Source organism: Artemia sp. Qi Xiang Cuo, chromosome 20, assembly GCF_049724085.1.
Source record: "Artemia sp. Qi Xiang Cuo chromosome 20, ASM4972408v1, whole genome shotgun sequence".
Taxonomy (NCBI): Eukaryota; Metazoa; Arthropoda; class Branchiopoda; order Anostraca; family Artemiidae; genus Artemia; species Artemia sp. Qi Xiang Cuo.
Window position 1 is genome coordinate 27765734 of NC_142813.1, and position 16812 is coordinate 27782545.

At 36.9% G+C, this 16812-nt stretch overlaps 1 protein-coding gene across 4 annotated transcripts in view; it reads right to left on the reverse strand.

The window, feature by feature from the left end:
• The window catches only part of LOC148940059 (popeye domain-containing protein 1-A-like), a 99132-nt gene that overhangs the window by 75651 nt on the left and 6669 nt on the right, over positions 1 to 16812 (reverse strand). For all 4 annotated transcript variants that reach the window (XR_016143452.1, XR_016143453.1, XM_089105921.1 and 1 more), the window contains exon 3: positions 2319 to 2421. Coding sequence is in view for 2 of the 4 variants with exons in the window: in XM_089105921.1 (XP_088962047.1) it covers positions 2319 to 2421 (103 nt within the window). In the remaining 2 variants the exon portion in view is untranslated. The remainder of the gene's footprint in view (positions 1 to 2318; positions 2422 to 16812) is intronic.

Here is a 16812-nt window from a genome sequence, read left to right on the forward strand (position 1 = left end):
GATAAAAAAAAGAAAATTACACATTTTTTTAGATAGGAACCTGATACCTCCACAGTATGATTCACTGATATATTGAATATGACGGTGTGATTTTCGTTAAGATTCTATCACTTTTGGGGGGTCTTTCCCCCTTTTTTCGAAAATCATCCAAATTTTCTCAGGCGCATAGCTTTTGATGGGTAAGATTAAAATTGATGAAACTTATATATTTGAAATCAGAATTAAAATCTGATTCTTTTGATGTATCTATTGGTATCAAAATTCCATTTTTTAGAGTTTCGGTTACCATTGAGCCGGGTCGCTCCTTACTTACAGTTCGTTACCACGAACTGTTTGATTTATATTAGTAACTGTTTATTTTCCTCGTATAGATGTAGAAAATGGATAAAAATCGAAATATATACTAAAACGACTGTTTTTTTTTTTTATTAAAAACAAGTCGTCTCTGTTTTTTCGGTAAAAATAGGAAAAACAGAAGCGGATAGTAGTTTTTTCTCGCTGTTTTTGTTTCTGTTCCGTGTTTTAATTGTCGTTTCTTCCCCGTATCTGTTTTAGACATAAACAGAAACTCTGCCGACCCCTAATCCAGAGACGGTGATGGCACTCATGAGAGTGAATCAGTATGTCCCAGCCCCACACGAGATGGATATCCTTGATTCGCTGATTAATCTCGCCCGGCACTGAAGGTGAAAATAAAGGGTGACCAAGGCTGAGGTGAATTTGAAAGTTTTTTATTTCGTTTCAAGTCCTAAGTATTCAGTGTATAGGCTAGTCTATGTTAACTAGTGTCTTTTAATTTTATTTGAAATTTATATAAAAACATTTTTGATACACCTTCGAATTTGGATACTAGCTAGCTTCGTTTTCATCGTTTAGATTTTTACGTCATTTACTGCTTAACGACTAAAGAGAGTTCGTTTTTCTTAGTTTAGCTCAAAATCTCTAAGATAAACCAAGCGTTAAAACACCCTATAGCGCTTTGAAGAAATTCGAGCGGAGTTCGTATTTCAACATAAAGAAAAAGAGCTAAACGGCAAACGACGAAGTTAAACTAATAATAATTTTTAACCCATATCATATACAAAAATGATATTGGGCAGTATAAAGAAATAAGTAGATAATACACTACATACATGAGTACATAAAACTTAAAAACTTCACAAGAGCAGAGTAACAAAAGAAAAGAAAAACATTCAAGATACAAAAAAGAAAAAAAAAATTATGACAAAAGACTGACCAAGACTTAATGCAGCAAACCAGGATTTAATGGAGCGTCATTTAATAATTTTGACCTTCATATTTGAAATGTTTGAATATTACTGTTCTCTAAACCCAGTTTATCGTCCATGCGAAATGGGGAGGTTAAAAAAAAAGAAACAAACTGTTTATAAGGGAAAAAAAGTGAAACTTAGTTTAGGCGTCGAAGGTGAGAAAACGCCTTAGGCAGGGAGAGACTGCTTAGACAATCGACAGCAGAAAGGTTAGAGCAAAACCGTTTTTTATGGCCCAGTGGCTACTCTAGGTTCACACAGATGCGGTGCCGAAATAATGATTGCGTTTTGGTTTTCAAAAATCATGTTTCCTTGTCAAATCCTCAATTTCGTATCTTTAAGAACATATACCAGGAGGGACGTTGCGTACCGTCCGAACGGGGTAGGAATTAAGAGTTGCCCCTTTAATTTGTGCATGTTCATTATCTGCAAAACAATCTGCCTGTGCGAGGGGGAGCAAGTGTATATTATTATGAGCTCGATTACTACATACCCTGCTGGAATATATTCATCAAAACCTGGTCAACACCTGCAGCTATGGTTCCAGCATACTCTTACTCGATTGAACCTCTGTGAAAGAAAGGCTACATTAATGTCGTCCACATCCATCAGAGGGCTTAAATATTGGATCTCAATTACAGTTGACCGGAATTGGCATCTGGAATTTTTGTTCGTGCTTATAGAGTTAGAAAAATCAGCACAGTCGCTTATGTTACACCCCAACTGTGACCCATTGGCCAAAGTTACAACAACACTTCATGGAACCTTGGTAGTGGAGTTCTCGCTATTAAATGTATTTTAAAATCATGTTGAAAACAATCCAATTTTGACTACATTTTTTTATTCAGTTCCAATCTCTGAGCACGCTATTCATGAAGCTTTAGCAGACTGTAAGTAAAAATCTGAAAATCCGACAAATTGTCCCAGGTAGCAATAGTATCATTGTTCTCGACGTTTTTATTTCTGAAACTGTTACTGTCATTATTGTCACGCTTCAAGCCAAACATAAGTTGGGTGCCATTTAAAGAAAAAAGGGTGAACAAGTACCTGAAAACACTCGTCTGAACTACTTCCAAACCACTCGGGAGAATCCAAGAATTGATTTCGTGCTATTAGATGTAAGGCTCTTCCTTTCTGGGAGACTATCATTCTGAAATTAATAAATTTTAAGTTATGATCTTAAATATGAGTGATTTTAAGTTCTGATCATGTGTTTTGTGCCTACAATATTTACTATATTTTTACACAAAGAGATTACGGACCTGGAGGTACAATGCGACTAAACAAAAGGCGAAGAAAATACAAAATTGCTATCCTAAACTGATCGAAGAATATTCTTGAGATTTAAATCCAAAGCAAGCATATCCTTTGGATTTCAATTCAAAAACAAGTTAAAAAAAATAGGAGACAACCCTATCAGACAAAACTAAACGGAAGCAATTGATGGAAGCCACTAGCCTTGTCAAAACTGCCGCAGTTGCAACAATAGCTGCAAAAGCAAGGAGCATAGTAACAGAAAAGTAAAAAAAAGAAATAAAAGAAATTATGTCTGCAGTATCTCAGGAACAGATAAGGGTGTTAAATTGAACCTGTCAGGGATAGCTGAGGGGGATGCTGAACTAAATTAAAAGAAACTATGTGGATGAAAGTTGTCAAAAGGGAGGTCTCTACAATATCTAGGGAAGGGCTAAGGGAATTAATTCGAAATTTTGATGAGACATTGAGAGGGGGGTGTTGAACTTAAAATTCAGATTTTTAAAAGGACATACCTATAATCTCTCAGGAACGGCTAAGAGTATTAAGTTGAAACTTTAGAGTCTGTGTAAAACATATTTTGGGGATATCTGCAATATCCCTGGAACGGAAATGGGTTTCAAACAGTTTGTGGTAACAAACTGTAAGTAAGGAGCGAGGAGGCTCAATAGTAACCGAAACTCTAAAAAACGAAATTTTGATATCAATATTATATATATATATATATATATATATATATATATATATATATATATATATATATATATATATATATATATATATATATATATATATATATATATATATATATATATATATATATATATGTATATATCAAAAGAATTGGCTTATTATGGTGATTCTAAATGCAAAATATTCATTAAGTTTAGTGTTACCCATCAAAGGCTACAAGCCTGAGAAAATTTGCCATATCTTCGAAAAAGGGGGGAAACACCCCTTAAAAGTCAAAAATCTTTCATGAAAATTATACCATCAGATTCAGCGTATCAAAGAACCTTACTGTAGAGGTTTCGAGCTCCTATTTGCAAAAATGTGGAATTTTGTAATTTTTTTTTGCCAGAAGAACGATCACGGATACGTGTTTGTTTGTTTTCTTTTTGTTTGTTTTTTCTACTTTTTTGTTTTTTTTTTCTTTCCCAGGGGTGATCGTATCAAACCAATGGTCCTAGAATATCGTTAAAGGGCTCATTCGAATGGAAATTGAAGTTATAGTGCCCTTTTTAAGTGACCAAAAACTTGGAGGACAACTAGCCCCTTTCCCACGCCCTTTTTTTCCAAAAGTCTTCTAACCAAAATTTTGAGGCAGCCATAATGTTCAGTATAGTTGAAAGGTATAATAACTTTGTTTTTGATGGTGACCCCTCGGAACCATCGGAGGAAAGGCCACACGTTGTGAAATTTGCCTATTGTGTACATATAGTATTTGTTATAGGGAAGTATACCGACATTTTTCAGGAGGGGGAGGAGATTTTATGGGGATGGATTTTCTACGGGGAGAATTTCCCATTGGGAGGAATGTTTCCGGGGGTAAACTTTCCAGGGGAAATTTTACACAGGGGAATTTGCCACAATTTCCATGGGGGAGGGGGTCCGTGAAATATTTTCCACACAAGGGTGGGGGGCATAACCTTAAAAAGGATCAGGAATTAAATAAAAACAAGTCTTTCTTCAAATGAAAGTATATTAAGGAATATTTTTCAGGTGAAATCATCAGCAAGAAATTTTCTGGGGGGAATTCGCAGCGAGGATCGAATGGTCCGGGGGTAATTTCCCAGCTGAAAAATTTTGGAACTTTCTATGGAGGAATTTTTCGTGGTGGGATACTCCACGGAGGGGGAGGGGCAGATTTCCTGGTTTTATTCGAAAAACGATGAGAAATTAATTGTTCAGAATTAAATAATGATCAGAAATTAATTATTCAGAATTAAGAATGATCAGAATTAGATAAAGTTTTTTCTACTAAAGGTAAGGAGTAACATTAAAACTTAAAACGAGAAGATACTAGTCCGTATACGCTGCCCCCTCCTCAATACCATGCTCTTTGCGTTAAAGTTCGACCTTTTGTCTCAATTCTTTAAGAACGAATCCTGAAACACAAGGACCATGTAATTCAAATCACAACCTTTTTAAAAAGTTCTTAAGAAACATTAGAGTGAAAAGAGGGGTATTGAGGAGGAGGCAGCCCCCCTCATATACGGGGTAATTTTTGTTCGTTTTAAGTTTTAATGTTCCTCCTTACTTTCAGTAGAAATTTTTTTTTTATTTAATTATTAAACGACACGTTAAAAGTTCTAGTGTTCTTTTTAATTGTCAGAAGTGATTGGAGTGAAGTGATTGAACGCAAAGAGCATGGTATTGAGGAGGGGGTTCGACCTTTTGTCTCAATTCTTTAAGAACGAATCCTGAAACACAAGGACCATGTAATTCAAATCACAACCTTTTTAAAAAGTTCTTAAGAAACATTAGAGTGAAAAGAGGGGTATTGAGGAGGAGGCAGCCCCCCTCATATACGGGGTAATTTTTGTTCGTTTTAAGTTTTAATGTTCCTCCTTACTTTCAGTAGAAAAAACTTTTTTTTATTTAATTATTAAACGACACGTTAAAAGTTCTAGTGTTCTTTTTAATTGTCAGAAGTGATTGGAGGGTATCAATACCTCCTTTGTGCTTTTTTTGTATCTAAATTTAAGAATTTCGATGCATATAGTGCCTTTTAATATAGTCCAACGTGCCCTTCATTATGTCCTGAAAGTTTTAACTAAGTACCGTTAGCCGTTCTTGAGATATTGTAGGCATATGATTTATTGTCTTTTAACTTAGTTTTAAATCCACCTCAACATTCTCTGGAAGTTTCAACTTAATACCCTTAGAGTTTCCGGAAATATTGCAGAGAAGCCCTTTCAAGAACCTGAATAAACACAATGTCATTTGACTTAGTTCAAAATTCTCTGAAAATGCAACTTAATACTTCCAATCAATGCACCACAGTGTCTTCTACTTTAGTTGCAACAGAGGACATCTACATAGTGTCTTCTGACATAGTAAAAGAGCGTATGGTTGAGGGGACTGCTATAGAAAAAAAACAACACAGTATCAGTATCTAGTTTGTCAAAAGGATGTATCTGAAATATTTCAGATATGGCTTACCGTATTAACTTAAAACTTTCATAGAATGTTGAGGGAGATGTTCAATTAAAATTGAATTAAAATGTATTTTCCGCATCCAGGTTGTAAAAAGGGTGTTCTGCTATATGCCAGGAACAGCTCAGGGCATTAAATTGAAACTTTCAGAGATCGTTGAGATGGATATTTAACCGGATCAAAAGACATTAAGTGCAACCAGGCTGCCAGGCTTGCATATAATTCGTGCAAGGCTAACTAACTACTAGATAGATTAAAGTATGTACTGCTATGCTGTAAACGTGGCGCATATGCAACTTCTCAGGATTGGCTGACGGCAATAAAGCATAAAGTCGAAACTTTTAGAGAATGTCCGGGGAGCAAGTAGCCGTCAAGTTTTGGTGTGGAGGAAAGTGTAGAACTAAATGGAAAGACACCTTTTGCTTTCACGCTATAAAAAACCATATATCAATGAATCATTATTACTATTATAATATCTTTGATATCTCCCATTGAATACATTCACTGTATTAAATGACAATAAAATCATGTAATAAAATCACTATCAATGAATAAATAAGATCCAAAACGAACAGGACAGGACAGGACAAAACGATCCAAAACACCCAAGGACAGACCGATTCAAATTTAAAACAAAGATTAGTAGGGTTAAAGCCCAAACAGTACCACAAACAGTTTAAATTTAACCACAAACAGTAGTAGGGTTAAAGCCCTCTAAGCCTTCTGTATGTCTAAGTAACTCAATAAAATGATATTTCTAACAGTAAAACATGCAGATTTTCGTCTCGAAAATTGACTTTTCTCGAAAATTGACTTGTGACTTTTGACGGTTTGATGATACAAATTTGTGAACCTGTAATAATAATAATTTTATTTTTGCCCGCTCATACAAAAAAAAAGAGAAAAAGCAATACAAAGAAGAAAAGGGGAAAAAAACAAGAACACTCAATATTAAAGAACAAAACTAAATAGTAACTTCTTCATTCGCACTCGTAGATCAGACGTAGAGGGAAAAAACTCGAACAATGTTTCCAACGCCTTTTTTCTGCAGTTGTTTCCGTAGACGGCACAACGACAATTGGGTCTACCGTATTTCGAGATCTTAGAACGAATGTGTTTCTCTCGCAGAGCGGGTATCGAAGCAAAAACTTGAGGTACTTGCAGTATATAGACCGGAGTTTTAGTTTGTCAGTTTACGGGAACCAATTCCAAAGTGAAGATACATAAAGTAGGTGATGAAGAGCAACGGCTGAGTAAAGCTTAACAAGAATTTTCCTCTTTTAGGCTAAATTTCAGAGAGACAAGCTTCCCGTAGCTTGGACGAATACTCTTGGTAATTTTCTCGATTATTAGTAAACGAGAACTTCTGACATCACGACCGTACGTTCTGTGGTGCTTCACAAAAACCTGCAACAGTGGCAATTTTCACACGTGCTGTGCTTAAGAGATGCCCAAATCAAGAAGTCAAGGTTCTTTTACCTACCTAGAGGCAACCACCTCAGAATAAAAATAGCCCTCATCAAACGTGCACAATGACCTACGATAATTTCATCCCGCTTTACAACCGAAGTGGGAAGACATCATCGCAGACACAAACTTCAAAGGTGATTGGAGACTCTTCTAAGAACGGCCTTGGTGCTCCTAGAGACACTGAAGAATAAAAAGTCTTTAGGTGATTCCTATCTGGGGCTTATAATACATTGTCTTTTGACTGGAATAAACTATTGTGTTGTTCTGCCCAAAATATGAAAGAAACATGGAACATTTTGCGTGAAAAACCCTATATAAGAAGTGGTGTGATTTATTATCCCAAGCCGTTAAGCTTAGGAACCCTAATCAGTTTTTTATTGATCATACTGGCCTTATTTTGAAAAAATTTTGTTCATTTGAAAAATTTTGTTCATTTGATGTTCGGTTGGAAAAAATTTTAATCATCAACAATGCATGATCTTACTGGTAATTTGTAACGTAAATTTACTTTTGTTTAAAACTTAATTTTGAAAAGGATATTCACTTATGGCTGTGGTGATGAAAATACCTTGTACCATTATCCTCTTGATTCTGATACATTCGTGATGTATTCTGATATATTTCTAATACATTTAGTTTCGATACGTTTAATTTGAGCCTACTGCTAGTTGATCATAGGCAGCGCACTAGCGCTGCCTAAGTAAAGAACGATGTGGGCACAATGTGTTTTTTTTTTCTCCATCTCCGGGCACTTCGTATCGAAGGAGTTGTCGTAGAAACTTCAAAAAGGGCTCATTCAATTGGAAATTGGAGTGGCTAGTGCCCTTTTTCATAATTGTCAAAAGTAATTGGAAGGCAACTAGCCCCCCCCCACGCCCATCATTCCCCCAAACACATCCAATCAAAATTTTGAAATAGCCTTTTTGTTCAGCGTAGTTTATTTCCAGATAGGAAATATGTTTTTGAGCAGGACAGTCCCCTACAACCCTCGGGGCAAAGGTTTTAAGTTATGCCCTGAGGGCATATAAAAATGATATTGGCACAATGTACTATTTATTATTTTTTCCTTTAGAGCAGGGCACTTCATATGGAAGGGGTCGTCGTAGAAACTTCAAAAGGGGCTCATTCGATTGGAAATTGGAGTGGCTAGTGCCCTTTTTAATAGTCGAAAGTTATTGGAAGGCAACTAGCCCCTCCACGACCATCATTCCCCCAAATACACCCAATTAAAATTTTCAGATATCCATTTTGTTCAGCGTAGTTGATTTCAAGATAGAAAATATGTTTTTGAGAAGGACACTCCCCCAAAACCCTCAGGGCAAAGGTTTTAAGTTATGCACTGAGGGCATATAAGGTTTTTATAGAAGGCGTTGTCGTAGAAACTTCAAAACAGGCTCATTCAATTGAAAATTCAAAGGGCTAATACCCTTTTTAATAGTCGAAAGTGATTGGAGGGAAACTAGCCCCCTCCCCGCCAACCATTCCCCCAAACACATCCAATCAAAATTTTGAGAAAGCCATTTTGTTCAGCGTAGTTGATTTCCAGATAAAAAATATGTTTTTGAGGAGGACACTCCACCCCAACCCTCAGGACAAGGGTTTCAAGTTATGCCCTGGGGGCATATAAGGTTTTTACAGAAGGCTTTGTCGTAGAAACTTCAAAAAAACTCATTCGATTGGAAATTCAAAGGGCTAGTGCCCTTTTTAAAAGTCGAAAGTGATTAGAGGGTAGCTAGCCCCCCCCCCCCGCCCGACGCCCATCATTTCCCCAAAGCCATCCAATAAAAATTTTGAGATAGCCATTTTGTTCAGCGTAGTTGATTTCCAAACAAAAAATATATTTTTGAGGAGGACACTCCCCTACAACCTTCAGGGCAAGGATAATAAGTTATGCCCTGGGGGCATATAAGGTTTTTATTGAAATCTTTGTCGTAGAAACTTGAAAAAGGGCTCATTCGATTTGAAATTCAAAGGGCTAGTACCTTTTTTAATAGTCAAAAGTGATGAGGACAACTAACCCCCCTATCACGCCCACCTTTTCCCCAAACACATCCAATAAAATTTTTTAGATAACCATTTTATTCAACGAAGTTGAAAGTTTTGGCAATTAGGTCTTTAAGGATGACTACCCCTCCCCCCAGAGCCCTCAGGACAAGGGTTGTAAGTTATGCCCTGGGAGCATATAAGGTTTTTATTGAAAGCGTTGTCGTAGAAGCTTCAAAAGGGCTCATTCAATTGGAAATTGAAAGGGCTAGTGCCTTTTTTAATAGTTGAAAGTGATTGGATAGCGACAAACGCCCCTCTCACGCCCACCATTTTCCCAAACACATCCACTTAAAATTTTGAGATATCCATTTTGTTCATCGTAGTTGAAAGTTTTGGAAATTAGCTCTTTTAGGATGATAACCCCCTCAGAGCCCTCAGTGCAAGGGTTTTAAGTTATGTCCTGGGGCATATAAAGTTTTTATTGAAAGCATTATCGTAGAAAATTCAAAATGGTTCATTCAATTGGAAATTGAAAGGGCTAGTGCCTTTTTTAATAGTTGAAAGTGATTGTCTATCGACTAACGCCAATCTCACCCCCACCATTTCCCCAAACACATCCAATTAAAATTTTGAGATGTCCTGTTTTTCAACATAGTTAAAAGTTCTGGAAATTAGGTCTTTTAGGATGATAACCCCCTCAGAGCCCTCAGTACAAGGGCTGTAAGTTATGCCCTGGGGCATAAAGTTTTTATTGAAAGCGTTATCGTAAAAACTTCAAAAGGGCTGATTCAATTGGAAATTGAAAGGGCTAGTGCTTTTGTTAATAGTTGAAAGTGATTGGATAGCGACTAAAGCCCCTCTCACGCCCACCATTTTCCAAAACACATCCAATCAAAATTTTGAGATATCCATTTTGTTCAACGTAGTTGAACGTTCTGGAAATTAGGTCTTTTAGGATGATAACCCCTCTCAGAGCCCTCAGTGCAGGGGTTGTGAGTTACGCCCTGGGGGCATATAAGGTTTATATAGAAAGTTGTTGTATAAATCATGGGCAGTGCGATCGCGCTGCCTAAGTAAAGAACGGGAACAGTCGATAACGAGACAAGAAACGGGGACTAAGTAAAGAGGAGGACACTCCCCCACAACCCTCAGGGCAAGGGTTTTAAGTTATGCCCTGGGGACATATAAGAACGATGTTGGCACAATGTGTTATTTATTAATTTTTTCCTTTAGAGCAGGGCACTTCGTAACGAAGAAGTTGTCGCTAAAACTTCGAAAAGCGCTCATTCAATTGCAAATTGGAGTGGCTTGTGCCCTTTTTAATATTCGAAAGTGATTTGAAGGCGACTAACAGCCCTTCCACGCCCACTATTTCCCAAAACACATCCAATCAAAATTTTGAGATAGCCATTTTGTTCAGCGTAGTTGATTTCCAGATAGAAATTATGTTCTTGAGGACAGTCCCCCACAGCCCTTAGGGCAAGGGTTGTAAGTTATAACCTGGGGGCATATAAGGTTTGTTATAGAAGGCGTCGTCGTAGACACTTTAAAAAAGGCTCATTCGATTTGAAATGCAAGGGCTAGTGCCTTTTTCAAAAGTCGAAAGTGAATAGACGGCAACTAACCCGCCTCTTACGCCCACCTTTTCCCCAAACACGTCTAATCAAAACTTTGAGATAGCCATTTTATTCAATGTAGTTTTAAGTTCTGGAAATTAAGTTTTTGAGGATGACAACCGCCCCCCCCCCCAGCCCTCAGGCCAAGGGTTGTAAATTATGTCCAGGGGACATATAACATTTTTATAAAACGCGTTGCCGTAAAAACTTCAAAAAGGGCTCATTCGATTGGAAATTGAAATGGCTAGTGCCCTTTTTAATAGTTGAAAGGGATTGGAAAGCAACTATCACCCCTTTCACACCCACCATTTCCCCAAGCACATCCAATAAAGATTTTGAGATAGCCATTTTGTTCCACGCAGTTCAAAGTTCAAGAAATTATGCCTTTGAGCAGGACACTTCCTCAACAGTCTTCAGGGCAAGGGTTATAAGTTATGGCCTGGACGCATGTAAGGTTTTTATTGAAATCTTTGTCGTAGAAACTTGAAAAAAGGCTCATTCAATTGGAAATTCAAAGGGCTAGTGCCCTTTTTAATAGTCGAAAGTGATTTGAGGGCAGCTAACCCCCCTTTCACGCCCATCTTTTCTCCAAACACATCGAATCAATATTTTAGATAGCCATTTTATTCAACGTAGTGGGAAGTTTTGGAAATTAGGTCTTTAAGGATGACAACCCCTCCCCCCCCACAGCCCTCGGGGCAAGGGTTGTAAGTTATGCCCTGGGGGCGTATAAGGTTTTTATTGAAAGCGTAGAAACTTCAAAAGGGCTCATTCAATTGAAAATTGAAAGGGCTAGTGCGTGTTTTAATAGTTGAAAGTGATTGGAGAGCGACTAATGCTCCTCTCACACCCACCATTTTGCCAAACACATCCAATCAAAATTTTAAGATATCCATTTTGCTTAACGTAGTTGAAAGTTCTTGAAATTATGTTTCTTGGGAAGACAACCCCTTCAGAGCCCTCAGTGCCAGGGTTGTAAGTTATGCCCCGGTAGTATATAAAGTTTCTAAAGAAATTTGCTATAGAAATTTCAAAAGGGCTTCATTGGATTGGAAGTTGAAATTGCCGTATTGAATAGTCAAAAGTGAGTGGAGAGTTAATAATCCTCCTCTCACACCCACCATTTACCCAAAAACATTCAATCAAAGTTGAGAGATAGCCATTTTGTTCAACGTAGTTACCAGTTCTAGAAATTATGTATTTAAGAAGGACAAACCCCCCAGATCCCCAAGGGCAAAGGTTCTAAGTTCTGCCCTGGGGGCATATAAGGTTTGTATAGATAGAGTTGTCGTAAAACTTCAGATGGGACTCATTCAATTCGAAATTGAGAGGGCTAGTGCCCTTTGTAATAGTCGAAAGGGATTGGAGGGTAACCAACCGCCCTCTCACACCCACCATTCCTCAATACACATCCAATCAAAATTTTCAGATAGCCATTTTGTTCAACGTAGTAGAAAGTTCTCGAAATTAGGTCTTTGAGAGTGACACCACTCCCCCATCACTCAGGGCAAGGGTTGTAAGTTATGCCCTGGGGGCATATAAGATTTTTATTGAAAATTTTGTCGTAGAAACTTCAAGAGGGCTCTTCTGATTAGAAATTGAAAGGGCTAGGGCCATTTTTAATAGTTGAAAGTGATTGGAGAGTGACTACCGCCCCTCTCACGCCCACCATTTCCCCAAACACATCCAATCAAAATTTTGAGATGGTCATGTTGTTTAACGTAGTTGAAAGTTCTGAAAATTCGGTCTTAGAGGATGACAACCACCCTAACAGACCTTAGGGTAAGCGTTGTAATTTATGCCCTGGGGGCATATAAGGTGTTTATAGAAAGCTTTGTCGGTTCCAAAAGGGCTCATTCAATTGGAAATCGAAAGGCCTAGTGCCCTTTTTAATAGTCGAAAGTGATTGGAAGGCTTGACATTTTTATAGTAAAGATCAATGTGGGTATAATGTATTATTTTTTGGTGTTGTTGTTGTTTGGACCAGGGCACTTCGTATCAAAGAAGTTGTCGTGGGAACTTCGAAAAGGGCTCATTCGATTGAAAATAGAAAGGGCTGATGCCCTTTTTAATAGTCAAAAGTGATTTGAGGGCAACTAGTCCCCCTTCCACTCCCACCCTCCCACGCCAACCCTCCCATTTCTGCTCTTAAAATTTGCGTTGTAAAAAATACAAATGAATGTGGCATTGTCAGTTTAATATGCATATACTGATATTTAGTAATAAAAAGGTTAATATTATTTGATATATTGAAGTTATAAAAGTAAAAACATTAAAATTTTGTGAGTAAAGTGCATTTTGTTTTCTGGCCTTGGGAAGTCATAGGGGTTTTGCGCCCAACTTATGTTAATTTCTGCTCGTTTTGAGTTTGACTCGGTTAATTATTGTAATTTCTGTTCGTTTTGGGTTTCATTTATTTATCGATGCTGATTTGTGGTAGTTTCACGCTTGGTAGATTATTTGATTTTATTTTTGTCATTTTTTGTTTAATGGAGTTCTTTACTTTTCTTTGAAAAACTTATTTTGTGGAAAAAGTTTTTTTAATTAATACACAAAAAAGGCTCGTCAAGCGTTTTATCCTTCTGGACAAAAGAGATCCTGGACATGGTATAAGAAATCTATTCTTCTTGCTCTTTCTTCTTCCTTTTCAGGCTACTATTATCTTTTATTCCTTTTTACCTTCTACTTTTCTAGTGAATTATGCCCTGTCTGTTGAATATTTGATCCCCTTTTGCTTACTTAGGTGCTATCTTTAGTAGGCCTATGGCTTTCTTTCTTTCTTTAGTATTTTAGTTGTTCAGCTTATTCTTAACTGGAACCTAGTAAAGAGCAAACCACTATTTTAAAGCTATTCCCTTTACTAAAATTAATTTAAAAAACAAAGTTTTTTGTACAGAGCTAAAGAGCGAAATTGTAGCCGAAAACAAAATAAATTATATCTTCGCTGATTATGCAAGATATACCTAAAAACCAAGTAGCTCAAATAAACTGACTCATGATATTTTCCGATATCTGTAGATTCTAAAAAATAGCACTCTAATGAAAACAAAAAATGACCCCAAAAAAACATGATGTTGTCTTAGGAGCCAAAAATTCTATGACCAACTTCCACAACACAGAGACTAATTTATTAGTCTGTCAATAGTCTTTCAATAACCATGGTATTGATAATTTTTAGGACACAATCACTATTCTGCAAAAACTCAAGTAAGCTCAGCTTTCAGTGAAAATTCAGTTTAAAATTGAATATTTTCAATTATGGTTGTAACTTGTAAATAGTTATAAATTTTAGGTACTATGGTAATTTTGATAAATTGAGGCTAGTTTCAAGATAATAAGTTGTATTATTTTTTAAATTTGAGTAGCCAAAAGTGTATCATAAAGAGTCCAGTTATGTAATTTTGATCTGAGTATTTAAAAGGAGGACTAGAATAGGATGTCTAAGGAAGTTGTAAAGCCACAGCATTTTACTCCTCTTAGAGTTTACAAGGTGCTATGGGAAGGTTTGGAAGGATGATTGATATTGTATAGTTGATTAAGAACAAGGTTTAAAGAAAAACAATTTGTGTATACGTAATTGAGGTATTTCGACAGTTGAAGGAGATCCCTGTGGCAGAAGGCCCCTGCTAAACGGGGAAAGTTCGGTTTTAGGCTTAGTAATTTGCAGTAGCATACCTTGTTTTAATCAAATATGCTTGTACCCAAATTGGTAAAAAAGTAATTGAATTAAATCTAGAAGACATTAAAGTTAAATAAATGTACATGAAAAGATTATCATGTCATGGAGTGGAAAGGAGGCGGGATTAAAAAGAAAAGAAGGAAGAAAAGGCCACTTTAATGCGGTTTGTCTAGGTTGAAGGCTCAATATATCCTGTTAGGGTTTTTAGACCATGAAAATTTAGTTGGCCATCTTGTAATTTCCATTCTCTTGATTTGCGAACATCTTTTGGAAAAATTGATGCTTGGTGGCACACAATGGCAGAAATCAACCACCTTGCTCTGCAGAGCAAGGTGGTCGATTAATGATCTTGTCATGGTCGATTCAAGATCATGTCATGATGTGATCTCTTTTGTCAAGGAGGCACACTTGTGCCTCTATAAAGAGGCGACCCACCACAATGTTAAGCGATTTCCGGTCCTAGCGGTCGCAGAGAGACAGCGGTAATAGCATTTTGTAGCCCAAGCTCAAACTAAGAAACGTGCAAAATTTCACCCCCCTCCGACTTTATCTTCATGGGTAAAAGTGGGCCGGAAGCCGACCACAGCCCCCCTTTAACGTTGTCCGATTGGGTTGAAATTAAAAGGTTAAGCTTTCCTAGGTCTCGGGAGCTTATCCTCGAAATTTCAGCTCAATCCGATCACTCCTTCCCTGTTTTCCAAAAACCAAATATAGCCACTTCAAGTTAAAAAAAAAAATTTTTTTATCCACGCCTACAGGCCACAGTTGGCAACTGATCCGGGTGAATGAGGACTCATTCGAAGCAGAATTCGACTTGTTAGGGCCTTTTGATATTTTCAGACCGAAAAAATTATCCCCCGAATTTACATTTACGAAAAACCTCGTTTTCCTATAAGAGCCCATGTTAATTTTTCCCACCACAGCCTCCCTTTAACGTTGTCTGATCGGGCTGAAATTTAAAGGATAAGCTCTCCTGGAGCCTGGGAGCTTATCCTCGAAATTTCAGCTCAATCTGATCACTCCTTCCCTGTTTTCCAAAAACCAAATATCAAGTTTTGTGGGGATTTGCTTAGTCAAAAATAGATTCCACTTACTAAAAAACAATTACAATTGTGTCTCTTTAGTACAGCGGTCGATACTCCTGACTGTCAGGCGGAAGACCCGGGTTCGATTCCCCGTCAGAGGAAATTTTTTATATACTGAATTTAAAGTTTAAAAAAGAAACTTCTTAAAAAAAAGTTTAAAGTTTCTTTTTTAAATTATTTGAAAAAAATTACGTTTTCTAAAGAGTTAAAGAGGCTGAGTTACAAGGTCGACCCTTAAAACACCCTGTCGAGAAAGAAAAGAATAATACACAATCATCTAACAGTTAGTCAAGCAATAATAAGTAATAAACTGTACAAAAACGTAAAAAATTATTTGAAAAAAAATACGTTTTCTAAAGAGTTAAAGAGGCTGAGTCACAAGGTCGAACCTTAAAACGTACAGGGATTAGATGGTACAGTTGGGGGGGCTGCGGCCCCCAAAACCACTCGCTTTCGCAGCCTTTATATTAAAAAAAATTTTTTTAACTGAAAGTAAGGAGCGACATTAAAACTTAAAACGAACAGAAATTATTCCATATATGAAAGGGGCTGTGCCCTCCTCAACGCCTCGATATTTATGCTAAATATGGACTTTATAAAAACTCATTTTTTTAAAAAATAAAAAATTTAGAGTAAAGAGAGAGGCGTTGAGGAGGGCACAGCCCCTTTCATATAAGGAATAAATTCTGTTAGTTTTAAATTTTAATGTAGCTTCTTACTTTCAGTTAAAAAAATTTTTTTTATTTAAAGGCTGCGAAAGCGGGGGTTTGGGGGCGGCAGCCCCCCAACTGTACCTTCTAGTCCCTGTACGTTTTAAGGTTCAAACTTGTGACTCAGCCTCTTTAACTCTTTAGAAAACGTAGTTTTTTTCAAATAATGTTACTTAAAAAGGGAACTAGATATGACGATTTCCTTTCAAATGAGCACTCTCACACCATTCTACAGCCACTGGTTCGATAAGATCACCATTGAGGGGGGGGGGGGGGGGTGGAAAGGACATATCAGTGCTTCCCACGCAAAAAAGTGATTTTCTTTTCAAGGGGGGGGGACTATAATTCTCTCGCACATGGTTTTTAAACATACTGATTCTAACGGCGCCCTTATCATTTTGAATAGCTGTTTTTAGGGTTTATCTATTTTTAAAATTAAACAGAAATTTGATTTCGCTTAATTTTTTTGGTTTGCTTTGTGAAATGGGTCTACGAAATAGCTACTTAAAAAAAAATCAATCATTCATATCAGATATATTCATATCATATCAAAATATTTTCTTTGATTTTTAGCACATATTA